Source organism: Lolium perenne, chromosome 2, assembly GCF_019359855.2.
Source record: "Lolium perenne isolate Kyuss_39 chromosome 2, Kyuss_2.0, whole genome shotgun sequence".
Lineage (NCBI taxonomy): Eukaryota > Viridiplantae > Streptophyta > Magnoliopsida > Poales > Poaceae > Lolium > Lolium perenne.
The window spans coordinates 137,990,163-138,004,287 of record NC_067245.2 but is presented as its reverse complement, the minus strand read 5'-3'; the positions used below and the strand labels follow the sequence as shown (position 1 = coordinate 138,004,287).

Genomic DNA, 14,125 nt, shown 5'->3' with positions numbered 1-14,125 from the left:
AGAGTTCTTTGATCTCTTCAAGTCCCAAGACATGAAAATCCAAACGAGTTAGCAAAAGGGTGTTTTTGCGGGAAAGACCATCCGCCACAACATTGTCCTTGCCCTTCTTGTATTTGATCACATATGGAAAGGACTCAATGAACTCGACCCATTTTGCATGTCGTTTGTTCAAGTTGTGTTGGCTTTTCAAATACTTCAAGGACTCATGATCGGAATGAATGATAAACTCTTTAGGCCAAAGATAGTGTTGCCAAACTTCAAGAACACGAACCAAAGCGTAGAGCTCCTTGTCATATATAGGATAGTTGGGGCGTGTGCCATCTAACTTCTCACTATAGTATGCCACGGGTTTGCCTTATTGCATAAGAACACCACCAATACCAAGCCCACTTGCATCACACTCAATCTCAAAAGTTTTTGCAAAATTTGGAAGGACAAGAAGAGGAGCTTCGGTAAGGCGTTTCTTCAACTCATCAAACGCATTTTGTTGGGCCTTGCCCCAAACAAACGGAACATTCCTCTTGGTAAGCTCATTCAAAGGGCAAGCAATGGTGCTAAAATCTTTCACAAAGCGGCGGTAGAAACCGGCAAGTCCATGAAAACTTCGGACTTGACCAACATTTGTAGGAGTAGGCCAATTGTGGATGGCCTCCACCTTGGAAGAATCAACTTCAATCCCATTAGCGGAAACCACAAAGCCAAGGAAAACCAATTTGTTTTGAGCAAAGGTGCACTTGGGGAGGTTAGCATAAAGCTTTTCATGACGCAAGATGCACAAGACCTCTCTCACATGTTGCACATGGTCCTCGAGACTTTTGCTATAAATGAGAATATCATCGAAATAGACAACCACACTTTTGCCAATGAGAGGACGCAAGATGTGATTCATGAGGCGCATGAAAGTAGATGGAGCATTGGAAAGACCGAAAGGCATAACGAGCCATTCATACAGACCAAGTTTGGTCTTGAATGCCGTTTTCCATTCATCACCAATGGCCATGCGGATTTGGTGGTAGCCACTACGCAAATCGACTTTAGAGAAAATCGTGGCACCACTTAACTCATCAAGCATGTCATCTAAACGCGGAATGGGATGGCAGTAACGGACGGTAATGGCATTGATGGGGCGACAATACATACACATCCGTTGTGTTGCATCCGGTTTAGGCACAAGAATCACGGGAACCGCACAAGGGCTAAGGCTTTCGCGGACGTACCCTTTGGCGAGGAGATCTTGAATTTGGCGTTGGATCTCCTTTGTATCCTCGGGGTTGGTGCGGTAGGCGGCACGGTTTGGAAGCGGAGCGCCGGGTATGAGGTCGATGCGGTGTTCTATGCCTCGAAGTGGTGGTAGTCCATGAGGGAGCTCGTCGGGGAAGACGTCTTGAAACTCCTTCAAAAGAGACAACAAAGACGAAGGAATGTTGGTTAAGTCGTTAGTCGCCGACGATGGTCCTTTGCATATGAGCACATAGTGCAATATGGTGGATGGGTTCTCTTGGAGCTCTCTCCACTCACTCTTGGTGGCTAGAAGGACACTCTTGGACTCACTCATATATGGCTTGTGGCGCTCACTATCTTTGTGGTGGGTCGCTCCCTCTCCTCTCATCTCACTATGGTGGGCGCGGAGTTGTGCCCTCGCTAAAGCCTTCGTATTATCCGCGATGATTTGGCTAGGAGTCATCGGGCGCAACTCAAACTTCTTGTCGTTGACCTTGAAGGTGTATGTGTTGGAGAGTCCATCATGTGTAGCCTTCTTGTCAAATTGCCAAGGGCGGCCAAGCAACATGTGGCACACCGTCATGGGTACCACGTCACACTCAATAGTATCCTCATAAGGTCCAATCTTGAAAGTGACGGTGACGGTATGTTGTATCTTGACGTTGCCCTTGTCACTCAACCATTGGATATGGTAAGGGTGAGGATGCTTGCGGAGAGTGAGGTTGAGCTTCTCACACAACTTGGTGCTTGCAAGGTTATGGCAACTTCCACCGTCGATGATGACCTTGATCGATTTGCCACCATTTCCGGCACGGGTTTGGAATATGTTGCACCGTTGGTCTTCCATAGCTTGCGGTTGAGTTGTTAGCACCCTTGTGACCACAAGTGAGGGACTTGGGTCATGCTCACATAAGAGAGGATCTTCTCCACTTTCTTGCTCATAAGCTTCTTCACTTTCCACGGCGGCTTGCACAAGGGCCTCGTATTCATCTTCATCTAGCGTCTCGATGTCACCATTCTCCATAGTGATCATAACCTTGGTGTTCTTGCACTCAAACGATTTGTGACCTATGGTGCCACACTTGAAGCAAGTGACACTAGAGGGTCTCGTGGAAGCTTTAGAGGAGGCGGTGGAGGAGACCGTTTGCTTCATGCGACTTTGGATAGTCGGTTTCTTGGATGGTGTAGAGGACTCGGCGGGCTTGACACTTGTAGTAGGAGGAGTTGATGTAGCAAGCTTGGAGGCGAAGTAAGTCTTGGACTTGGAGTACTTGATGTCCTCAATCACTTGGCGCTCGGCCTTCGATGCTTGGTGGACCAACTCAACCATGTTGGAGTATGGTTGGAACTCCACAATCCTCTTGATGGGGTAATTGAGGCCATTGAAGAAACGAGCAATGGTTTGGTCTTCGGACTCTTGGATGTTGGCTCGCATCATAGTGAGCTCCATCTCCTTGAAGAACTCCTCAACGGTCTTGGTGCCTTGCTTCAACTTTTGGAGCTTGTTGAAGAGGTCGGTCATGTAGTGAGTTGGGACAAAGCGAGCATGCATCTCTTTCTTCATCTCTTTCCAAGTGTCAATTGGGGGTTGACCCTTCTCTTCCCTAAGAGTGAGGACTTGCTCCCACCAAGTGTTGGCGTAATCTTCAAACTCAAGAGACGCCATAGCCACCTTCTTGGCACCGGAGTAGTTGTGGATGCGGAATATCTTGTCAACCTTGAGTGCCCATGAGAGGTAGGCCTCGGCATCTTCTTCACCCTTGAACTTTGGCATGGTGAACTTGAGTCTTCCAAACATGTTTTCTTCATCCTCCAAGTTTCTTCGACGAGGAGGGGCGCCTTCATCTCTTGCGGCTTGAGGAGGGATAGGACGTCTTCTATCAAGAGCTCTGATACCATATGATGAGGTCTAAGACCCCGGGAGTGGCCCGATCTCGCAGCTTGACCCCGAAATCCAAGGGAAGAGGTGGGAGAGCGCGAAGAACACGAAGAACACGACGAACACGAGGAACTCCGAGACTCACGCACGCACACCAACCCGATACACCCGATGTTTACCTCCGTGGCTCGATGGACCACGCCAATAGAATCTCCGAGGAAGAGGCGCGCGGCAGAATTCCAGGAGAGAGATTGGGGTTGGAGAAGAAGAGCTTGATGAGAGAGAGAGAGTAACTTGTACTAGAATCTCACTCAACAAGATCCAAATCAACAACCAAGGTGCCTTGATTACAGAGGGATGATACCCAAGGGAGACTAAGCTCAAAGGTAGGTTTGAGTTCAAAACAAATCTAACCCTAATCTGGAGGAAGGGGTGAGGTACTTATAGGTCCAGATTCGTACAGGGGTAAAATCGGCATTACATAACTTATCCTGGTCCATAGATGCGAAATCAACGGTTGAGATGAAGTCAACAGGGGTGGGGCCGGCGATGCGGTGATGTTTGGCCGGCAGTGCCGGGGTGGCAGCAGTGCAGCTGGACCTGGACCGGCGGTGCCGGTCTTGGCCTTCTTCGCATCTTCAGCTGGTGGGTCCGGCGGTGCCGAGTCGGAGCGCGATGCAAGGCCGGGTGAGCAGGCAGCAGTGCTGGTGGTCGGAGGCAGCGATCTTGCCGGGGTGTGCAGCCGGCAGTGCCGGTGCACGGAGGCAGCGATGCCGGCCACGAGGTGTCCTGCAGCGGCCACTCTTCGTCTCCTTCTTCCTTGTCCATCTTCGGGTCTGCTGCGACGTCCTTCTCTCGCGGTTCATATCTGATGACACAAAGCATATCGGCCTGAGGTAGCAGTCCATCCAATGGGGTATCGAGATCAAGGGTAGTGAGGAGTGAGTTCACCTTATCATGTAGCGCTTTGACTCGGGCTCGCGTCATTGGTCCACTTGGGGGACTTGTTGGTCTTGGTGTAGCGTCGTCGGTGAGCGGGGCTACATCAATGATGCCATGATCCCACTAGTGGACATGATGATTTGTGAGTTCATGCATGATGATGATGATACAATTGCTATGTCATATGCTTCGTTCATTCCTCCATGTGATGCTTTGCTTGATAACGTTGTTGATAATGTGGAATTACTTGCTTGTGACAATATGATCATGCCATGCGATGAATGTTTCAATATATCTCCCATTGCATGCAACTTGTCGAACAATTTCTCTTTCCCATGTGTTGCTTGCAATGACGATAATGAGGATGCTAAGGCTTGTGTTGTGACAACCATGATGAACAATTGCTCTTTCCCTAGGTTTGTCGACAACAATGCTAAAATGTTGAACATGTTTTGTGCTAGATGCTTGCAATACTCTCCCATTAATGCAACCAAAATGTTGAACAATTGTTCTTTCCAATGCTTGGTTTGCAATGATGTTAATATGCTTGTAAATGAGATTTCCCCCATAGCTCTCTCAAATTTTGGAGACTTTGCATATATCCATGTTGAGCATGTTCCCATGTTTACTCCGCATATTCACTATATCTATTATGATGCTTTGCTTAACGCTAATGGTGATGTGCAAAAGAAATGGACCATCATGATGGATGATGTGTTCATATACCATGCACACACGTTCTTTGATTTGCCTATTGTGTGTGTAGGTACAAGAATGCCAATGTCAACCTGGATTGAGGACGAGTTGACAAAGAGAGCTCTAGAGAGCATAATACAAGTGAGTTCAAGATCGAACCCGGCTCTAATACCTTTCCCATGCTTTTCATTGAACATGTCGAACAATTTCTCTTTCTCTTGGTTCTTTTGCAAGCATGATGATGTGATTCTTACCGTTGGTGTTGCCTCAACCAAGTTGACCAATTCCTATTTCATTTGGTTTGTTGGCACACACAGTTGTGTAAATGTTGTTTTGGTGAACGTTTTGGAAGATATGTTGTGTGTTGCACCAAATATGAGGACCAATTTCTTTTTCCAATGGTTTGTGTGCACACATGTTGATGATACTTTGGACACTCTTCCGTATGTGTTTTTGCCAAATTCTCCACTCGTTGCTTCAAGGATGTTGAATAATTTCTCTTTCCGATGCCTTGAGTGCAACAATGAAAATGAGTTTCTACATGATATGGACACCATGGTCGTCTCACAATTTGGAGTTTTTGTGTTTTCGCATTTGGAAGATGTTCATATGGTGTTCTTACACATTGACCTTGCACACGCATTATTCTTGATAAATTTGTGTTGTGCTAACGATGTTGTGAACATGAATGGACATGTCATTGATGATATGCTCCTCTATCACGCACACATATATTTTGCTTGGTCTTTGTTGTGTGAAGGTACATGTGACATATGGATGAGCGTCAACGATTGGGTTCAACCCCATACATCTACTACACAAGATCTCTCCATGAGAGCACACCGACATCTTGCTAAGGTGACCTCCTTGTACTTGCGCTCTCTTGCTAAACCCGTGGAACATTGGCTATGCTTTGAGTGTTGTTTGGCTTTTCTTGTGCTATTCATATGGCTCTTGACAAGCGAAGCGACATTCAAGCGTGGTTGTCATCTACCTCCTATACAAGTTCATGAAGAGCTATCGTTGAGGACGACTCTTTTTCAAGTGGGGGGGGGGGGGAGATGATACGGGGCGACCTTCGGTCTTCACCGCATCATGTGCTTCATCGCCAAGATGGCACGCTAAGGTGAATCTTCTCCTTTACGCGTGCCTCGAATCGCCTATTTGTGATGATATACTACTTCATACCCCGTCATATCTTGATGATAGGAACTCGACGACAAGTACGGGGAGAAGAGAGGATGCCATTGAGACCCGAGGACGCAAGGCCGATGTCACGGAAGCATGGAAGAGAAGGAGAAAGAGGAGCTGAACGCTCCAGGCCAGAACTTCCGCCCGACCTCGCCGGAACGTCCGCCCAGACGCGCCGCCCAGATGCTGTCAAGACCAAAGATGCTCGCACAGTGGAGATGCAGCCGGAACTTCCTCCCCTGATGGCCGGAACTTCCGCCCCCAGGAGCCGGAACTTCCACCCTGTCGAACCTCAGCCAGATCTCAGCCCCCATTGGCTTGTAACTTACCCCTTCAGCCCCTACCTATAAATAGGAACCTACCCCCACCTTCATGAGGGAGAGATGATGTTTAGATGAATTGGCTTATGCCTCTATTATCCCTTTGTGGATTTGGGAAACCCCCACCTTAGATGATCCACCTATTGTATCCCTCCTTATCCGGATCTTTTCCATTCTAGTAATTTTATCAATTGAGAGTCTCTTGCTTTGCAACTCTATTCTTAGTTGGTCTTTTACTCTTTGGACTTATTTGGATTTGTCGATCTTTTGCAAGAGATTCTACCTTTGGTCTTTCTCTCGCACTTCTATCGGTTGGTGGTTCGGGCCAACGAGGATAACCGATTTGTGTGTGTGTGTGTTTGTATCGAGTTCTTCGTGTTCATCCACTTCCCCGCGAATCCCCCTCCGCAATCACACTCACCCGGGTCAAACCGTGAAGATTGGGCACACCCTCGGGCTTAGCCCGCATCAATATTGTTGATTCTTTTCACGATGCTACTGAAAATTATTATGAAAGAGGAAAATATGGTTGTAGAAATTTTCATGGTACTAAAACACCTCTCTACATGCTGAAAATTTTGAAGTTACTCGTGTTTTATCTTCCTATGCTTGTCACTTTGTTCTTCATGAATTTATTTGTGTACAAGATTCCTTTTCATAGGAAGTGGGCTAGACTTAAAAGTGTATCTTATTTACTTTTGATGCTCTCTTTTGCTTCAACTCTTATTTCTTGCGAGTGCATCATTAAATTTACTGAGCCCATCTTAATGGCTATAAAGAAAGCACTTCTTGGGAGATAACCCATGTTTTTATTTGGTTACTGTTTTGTTGTGTCTTGGAAGTTGTTACTACTGTAGCAACCTCTCCTTATCTTTATTTTATTGCATTGTTGTGCCAAGTAAAGTCTTTGATAGTAAGGTTGATACTAGATTTCGATTTGTGCGCAGAAACAGATTTCTAGCTGTCACGAATTTGAGTAGGTCTCTCTGTAGAAAACTGAGAAAAATCTGCGAAAATTCATGAGTGATCCTCAGATATGTATGCAACTTTCATTCAATTTGAGCTTCTTCATCTGAGCATGTTAAGTGCCTCTAAAAAATTCGTCTTTACAGACTGTTATGTTTAGACAGATTCTGCCTTTTATTTCACATTGCCCCTTTTGCTATGTGGGATGGATTTCTTTGTTCCATTGACTTCCAGTAGCTTTGGGAAATGTCCATAAGTGTTAAGAATGATTGTGTCACCTCTGAACATGTGAGTTTTTGATTATGCACTAACCCTCTAATGAGTTCGTTTCGAGTTTGGTGTGAAGGAAATTTTCAAGGGTCAAGAGAGGAGGATGATACAACATGATCAAGGAGAGTGAAAGCTCTAAGCTTGGGGATGCCCCGGTGGTTCACCCCTGCATATATCAAGAAGACTCAAGCATCTAAGCTTGGGGATGCCCAAGGCATCCCCTTCTTCATCGACAACTTATCAGGTCACCTCTAGTGAAACTATATTTTTATTTCGTCACACCTTATGTGCTTTACTTGGAGCGTCTGTATGTTTTTATTTTTGTTTGTGTTTGAATAAAATCAGATCCTAGCATTCTTTGTGTGGGAGAAAGACACGCTCCGCTGTTTCATATGAACACTGGTGTTCTTTGTTTTACTTTTAATGTTCATGACAAAAGTTGGAAGCTATTGCACTTATTGTTATTTGGTTGGAAACAGAAAATGCTTCATATTTTCTTGAATAATTTGACACTTGGCAATTGTTTTGAGCTCTCAAGTAGATCATGATTAAGCTCTTGCACCATGTAGTTTAAACCTATTAGTGGAGAACTACCTTAGAGCTTGTTGAAATTGGATTGCATGATTGGTCTCTCTAAGGTCTAGATATTTTCTGGTAAAAGTGTTTGAGCAACAAGGAAGACAGTGTAGAGTCTTATAATGCTTGCAATATTGATGAGGACATCCTATCTCTTGATACAACCGCTGTACCTACAGCCACACAAATACAAGGACCAATCACTCGAGCTCGTGCCAAACAACTTAACTATCAGGTACTTTCGTTTCTTGGAACTATTCCTCACATACATGAGAATATGATGCTGCCTAAATCAGATATGTTTGTTACTCTTAGAAATGATGGACCAAGCATGGATGAGGAGGACAAGCATTGGAGCATGATCACGCATGGAGGAGATGGCAGCAAGCGTTTGAGGATTGAAGATGACGCCGCAAGTGGAGATTTCAGAACTTTGAAGCCACCATAAGAAGAGATGAAGACATGGACGAAATATAGAGTTTCCCACTTCATAATTTCGTCCATAGCATGTTATGGTGCTGCGTCACCTTTAGTTTTGGGCCAGGCCCATGTCATTTTTGCAGGAATTAAGTCAGCCACTTTTTAGAGTCCGTATTGAAGGGGGAAAGGCCTTCTAGGGTTTGGTTCGACCACCATACGTATGGTTGGCCGAAACCCCACCTTTTCCTCCTTTAAATACCCCCATAGCCATCACGTTTAGACTCGGATTTTGATTAGACTAAAAGTTAGCCATTGCTGCAACTCTCGTGTACTTCTTTTGAGGCCAACGCCCAGAACAAGACCGACTATTCGGAATCCCACCTTTTCAATAAAACTTTCATCTATATCCGCAATATTCTGATTGCAATATTAGTTCTTACTTGTTCTCGATTTCAGGTAGGAATTAAGACCCTCGCTGGTCAGGCTGATCGTGCTCCCGCAAGATCAGTAACTCCCGGAGATTGTCCTAGCGATTGCATTGGCGCACGAGCTTTGCACGTGTAGTCGGATCGTCAAGCACGAACTCCACCAACAAATCGAATTATCTCCATCTCATCGAAAGATCGGACACCTTTGCCCTATCAAGTGGTATCAGATTTCAGGTTGCTCGGTGAGAATTTACTGTTTTTCTTAGTGTAGATTGCATCTGCCATCATACCCATAAACCACGAAAAAGCCAACAAAAAAAATACTGTTAGGGTTTAGATCATATCGTCCCATAAACCTCCTGCCACGCCTTGCATTGTCTTTTCAGTTTTGCATAGTTGAATTTGTGTCTGCATCTTCGTGTCGAGTTGCTGGTCTTAGCGTCTAGTTCCTTTAGAGTTTCGAGTTCTGGTCATATTGGTTACGCCGCCGCCACTCGCACCTTACGCAGATCACCACCGTCATCGCCATATACACCTGCCACATACTTCCGCCATTGCCATATACACCTGCCATATACTTCCGCCATCACCATATACATCCGTATACACGCTCCACCATTATTGTGTTCATAGTCGTGTCCAGATAATCGCCGCCTTCCGGTTGTGAGTAGAAGAGCAAAAAAAAAAAAAAAAAAAGTCAAATCCGCATCCCAGTCGGGTTTGACCCGATTTCCACTAGTCAGGTCGATTTTAGTCCGAATTGGGCAGTTTTCGACCGCAAACTTTGACCGAGCATAACTTTTGCATACGAACTTCGTTTTCGACGTTTTATCAGTCAAAATCACCGGGAGAAAAAGTTCTATCCAGATACAACAACTTCGTAGTTGTGCGGCTTCCGGAACTCTCAGAATTGCCAAAAAAACGTCGGGAAGGTTGAGATTTTTGACGTTTAAGTTTATTACCCGGAAATTCCTGTGTTCTTCACCTATATCTTGCTTTTGAGCTTTTCCTTTGTGCTTGTTGGAGCCAACCACCACCATATATCACTCCATAGCTGCTCGTTGCTTGTGTACCGCGCCGTGACATCGTTGGTGAACTAGGCTCGCGTCTCTAGTACGGTCTAGCCTAGGACCAAAGACAAGATGCCGTTGTTGAGCATACTTTCAATATTGCATTGCTGTTTTGACAATTGCTGTTTTGCTACCATACTAGCCTTCCTACAGCTCTACATATTGTCTCCACGTGCACTGTGTCGACACCTGGTAATCGCTTTGGCAATCTTTGGAGACGCTGATCCTTGCTGGTTGTTACATCGCCTTCCTCCTGTTTGGTAAGAACTTGTAAGAGCTTCGTATTTTGCCTGACGAATTGCGCATGAACCACCATATTCCGTAGTTTGTAGGCATATACATTTGTGCTTCTTGTGTACTAATCATGTCAGGACCAGTTGATCCGGCCGCTGTTGACCCGTCCAAGATGACATCTGAGCAGTTGCATGCTCATTTCACCCACCTTTTGGGCGGGCATGCACGCGACACCGATGCGCGCATTGGTGACGTGGATGCCAAACTCACCGACGCGTTGGACAAGCTGGATGGCCTCGAGGCAGCTTTCAACTCCAAGCTCGACGCCAAGTTCCAGGAGCTTTTGACTCGGTTGCCGCCACCTCGCGACAATGTGCAACGACGCGCACGTCGCGTTCCTCGTGCGGATGTGCCTACGGGTACCGCTCCTGCTGCAGCAGCCGCACCTGACGCGCCTTCTGATGAGGGATACGAAGACTATGAAGCGGACGCGGACGAGCAGGTCGAGGAGAACGTACTGGACGGCGAGGAAGTCGAACAACCTGCACCGGGTCGTCCACGACAACTGAACCGCAACGCTCGTCCACCTCCACGGCCGGTACGTAATGATGATGATCATGTTGCTAAACTTAAATTGAATATTCCGCCATTTGAGGGTAGATATAATCCTGATGCATATCTTACATGGGAATTGGAAGTAGAACAACGCTTTGCATGTTTAAAATACCCTGAGCACTTGCGTGTTAGTGCTTGCTACTTGTGAGTTCAAAGATTTTGCTTCTATTTGGTGGTCTGAACATTGTAGAGCACGTCCTGCTAATATTCCTACTACTTGGGTTGGTTTAAAACTTGCTATGCGTACTCGTTTTGTTCCTCCACATTATCAGCGTGATTTACTTAAGAAATTGTCTCGCTTAGAACAAGGGAAAAATTCTGTAGAAGACTATTATCAAGAATTGCAAACTGGTATGATTCGCTGTGGTGTTGTAGAGGATAATGAGGCTATGCTTGCACGTTTCTTTGGTGGTTTGAATAAAGAGATTCAACATATTTTAGATTATAAGGAGTACAACACTATTACTCGCTTGTTTCATCTTGCTTGCAAAGCTGAACGTGAAGTGCAGGATCGTCAACCACCATGGAGAAGAGCTAATGTTTCTGCAGGTCGTACATCGTCGTGGTCTCCGCGACAATCAGCGCCACCTTCGCGTGGGACTGCACCAGCACCTACTACTTCCAAGTACACCGCGCCTGCATCACGAGCACCACCTGCTGCGACTCCACCACCATCTGCTGGTCCTCCTCGGAGTTCATCTTCCATGGCCTCCACAGGGAAGATGCGCGACATTCAATGTCGCAAATGCTTGGGATTTGGTCACATAGAGAGAGAATGCAGAACAAAGCGTGTGATGTTGGTGCGTGAAGATGGAGAATATGATTCTGCAAGTGACTTTGATGAAGATACATTGGCCCTTATTGCTGCACGTGATGGTGCCAATTCTGATTCTGAGAGAGAGATAGAGGTAATGGATGCTGACACTGCTGATTAGTACAGGAGCTTAGTTGCACAGCGTGTGTTGAGCGTGCAATTGAGCAAAGCTGAGCATGATCAACGCCACAATCTGTTTCAAACAAGAGGCGTTGTAAAAGAGTGAGCTATAAGGATCATTATTGATGGAGGGAGCTGCAATAATCTGGCTAGCGTTGACATGGTGGAGAAGCTTTCCCTTTCTACAAGACAGCGCACACATCCATACTACATTCAATGGTTTGAGAGCTCTCGGAAGCTCAAGGTAACAAGAACTACACGTGTGCATTTTACTATTGGTACATATTCTGATTTTGTTGATTGTGATGTTGTACCTATGCAAGCTTGTTCTTTGTTACTTGGTAGACCTTGGCAATTTGATAGAGAATCTGTTCATAATGGTAGAACTAATCAGTATTCTTTTATGCATGATGGAAAGAAAATTGGTCTCAAACCTATGACTCCTGAACAAATAGTAAAAGATGATCTTGCTAGAGCTAGTAGAGTAAAAAACGAGGAGAAACATAAGAGTGAAAATCAGATTGTTGCTGCAGATTTTGTGCCCCATAAGACTAATACTAAATCTGATTCGAACCATGCTACTGAAATTCGTTTGAAGAATCCTTGTTTGCTTGCTAGCAAATCTGATATTGCTGAACTTGATGTGAACACTACTCAATGCTATGCTATTATTTGCAAAGAAGTTCTGTTTTCATTTGAGGATATGCCTCCTTCTTTGCCACCTGCGGTTGCTAACCTTTTGCAGGAATTCATTGATGTGTTTCCACAAGATGTTCCACCTGGATTGCCACCTATTCGTGGGATAGAACACCAGATTGACTTGATTCCAGGAGCTTCGCTGCCCAACCGTGCACCATACCATACCAATCCTGAAGAGACGAAAGAGATTCAGCGACAAATTCAGGTTCTACAAGATAAAGGTTACATTTGTGAGTCTCTTAGTCCATGTGCTGTTCCTATTATCTTGGTACCTAAGAAGGATGGTTCTTCACGCATGTGTACTGATTGTAGAGCTATTAATAATATTACCATTCGATACCGTCATCCTATACCTCGTTTAGATGATATGCTTGATGAATTGAGTGGTTCTATTATGTTCTCTAAAGTTGATTTGCGTAGTGGTTACCACCAGATTCGTATGAAATTAGGAGATGAATGGAAAACAGCGTTTAAAACTAAGTTCGGCTTATATGAGTGGTTAGTAATGCCCTTTGGTTTAACTAATGCACCTAGTACTTTCATGAGACTGATGAACGAAGTTTTACGTGCTTTTATTGGACGTTTTGTGGTGGTATACTTTGATGATATTCTGATTTATAGCAAATCTTTGGAGGAACATTTGGATCATTTACGTGATGTTTTCAATGCGTTACGTGATGCACGTTTGTATGGTAATCTTGAGAAGTGCACCTTTTGCACCAATCGAGTTGCGTTTCTTGGCTATGTTGTTACTGCGCAGGGAATTGAAGTTGATCCAGCCAAGATTGAGGCAATTGAGAGTTGGCCGCAGCCAAAGACGATCACACAAGTGAGGAGTTTTCTTGGCCTCGCTGGCTTCTATAGGCGCTTTGTGAAAGATTTTGGATCCATTGCTGCGTCGCTGAATGAGCTTACAAAGAAGGATGTGCCCTTTGTGTGGGGCGATGCACAACAAGACGCCTTCATGATTCTGAAAGATAAGTTAACACATACTCCATTACTCCAACTTCCTGATTTCAATAAGACTTTTGAGCTTGAATGTGATGCTAGTGGAATTGGTTTGGGAGGTGTGTTATTACAAGAGGGCAAACCGGTTGCATATTTTAGTGAAAAATTGAGTGGGCCTAGTCTGAACTATTCTACTTATGATAAAGAATTATATGCGCTGGTTCGGACATTAGAAACTTGGCAACATTATTTATGGCCTAGAGAATTTGTTATACATTCTGATCATGAATCTTTGAAGCATATTCGTAGTCAACCTAAGTTGAATCGTCGCCATGCAAAGTGGGTTGAGTTTATAGAGTCTTTTCCTTATGTTATCAAACACAAAAAGGGTAAAGATAATGTTATTGCTGATGCTTTGTCGCGCCGTTATACTATGCTATCTCAACTTGACTTCAAGATTTTTGGATTAGAAACCATAAAGGAACAATACTTGCTTGATGCTGATTTTAAAGATGTGTTGCTGAATTGTAAAGATGGTAGAACATGGAACAAATTCGTCCTCAATGATGGATTTGTGTTCCGTGCTAACAAGCTATGCATCCCAGATGGTTCCGTTTGTCTTTTGTTGTTACAGGAGGCGCATGGAGGAGGATTGATGGGTCACTTCGGTGTGAAGAAGACGGAGGATGTACTTGCTGCACACTTCTTTTGGCCAC

General features: G+C 44.9%; 1 protein-coding gene across 1 annotated transcript in view; it reads left to right on the top strand.

Moving 5' to 3' along the window:
- The window catches only part of LOC139835610 (uncharacterized), a 42,944-nt gene extending 33,151 nt beyond the window's left edge, over nt 1-9,793 (top strand). Inside the window, exon 5 of the mRNA XM_071825471.1 lies at nt 9,745-9,793. Coding sequence (XP_071681572.1) covers nt 9,745-9,793 — 49 coding nt within the window. The remainder of the gene's footprint in view (nt 1-9,744) is intronic.
- The last annotated feature ends 4,332 nt before the right edge of the window (nt 9,794-14,125 follow it).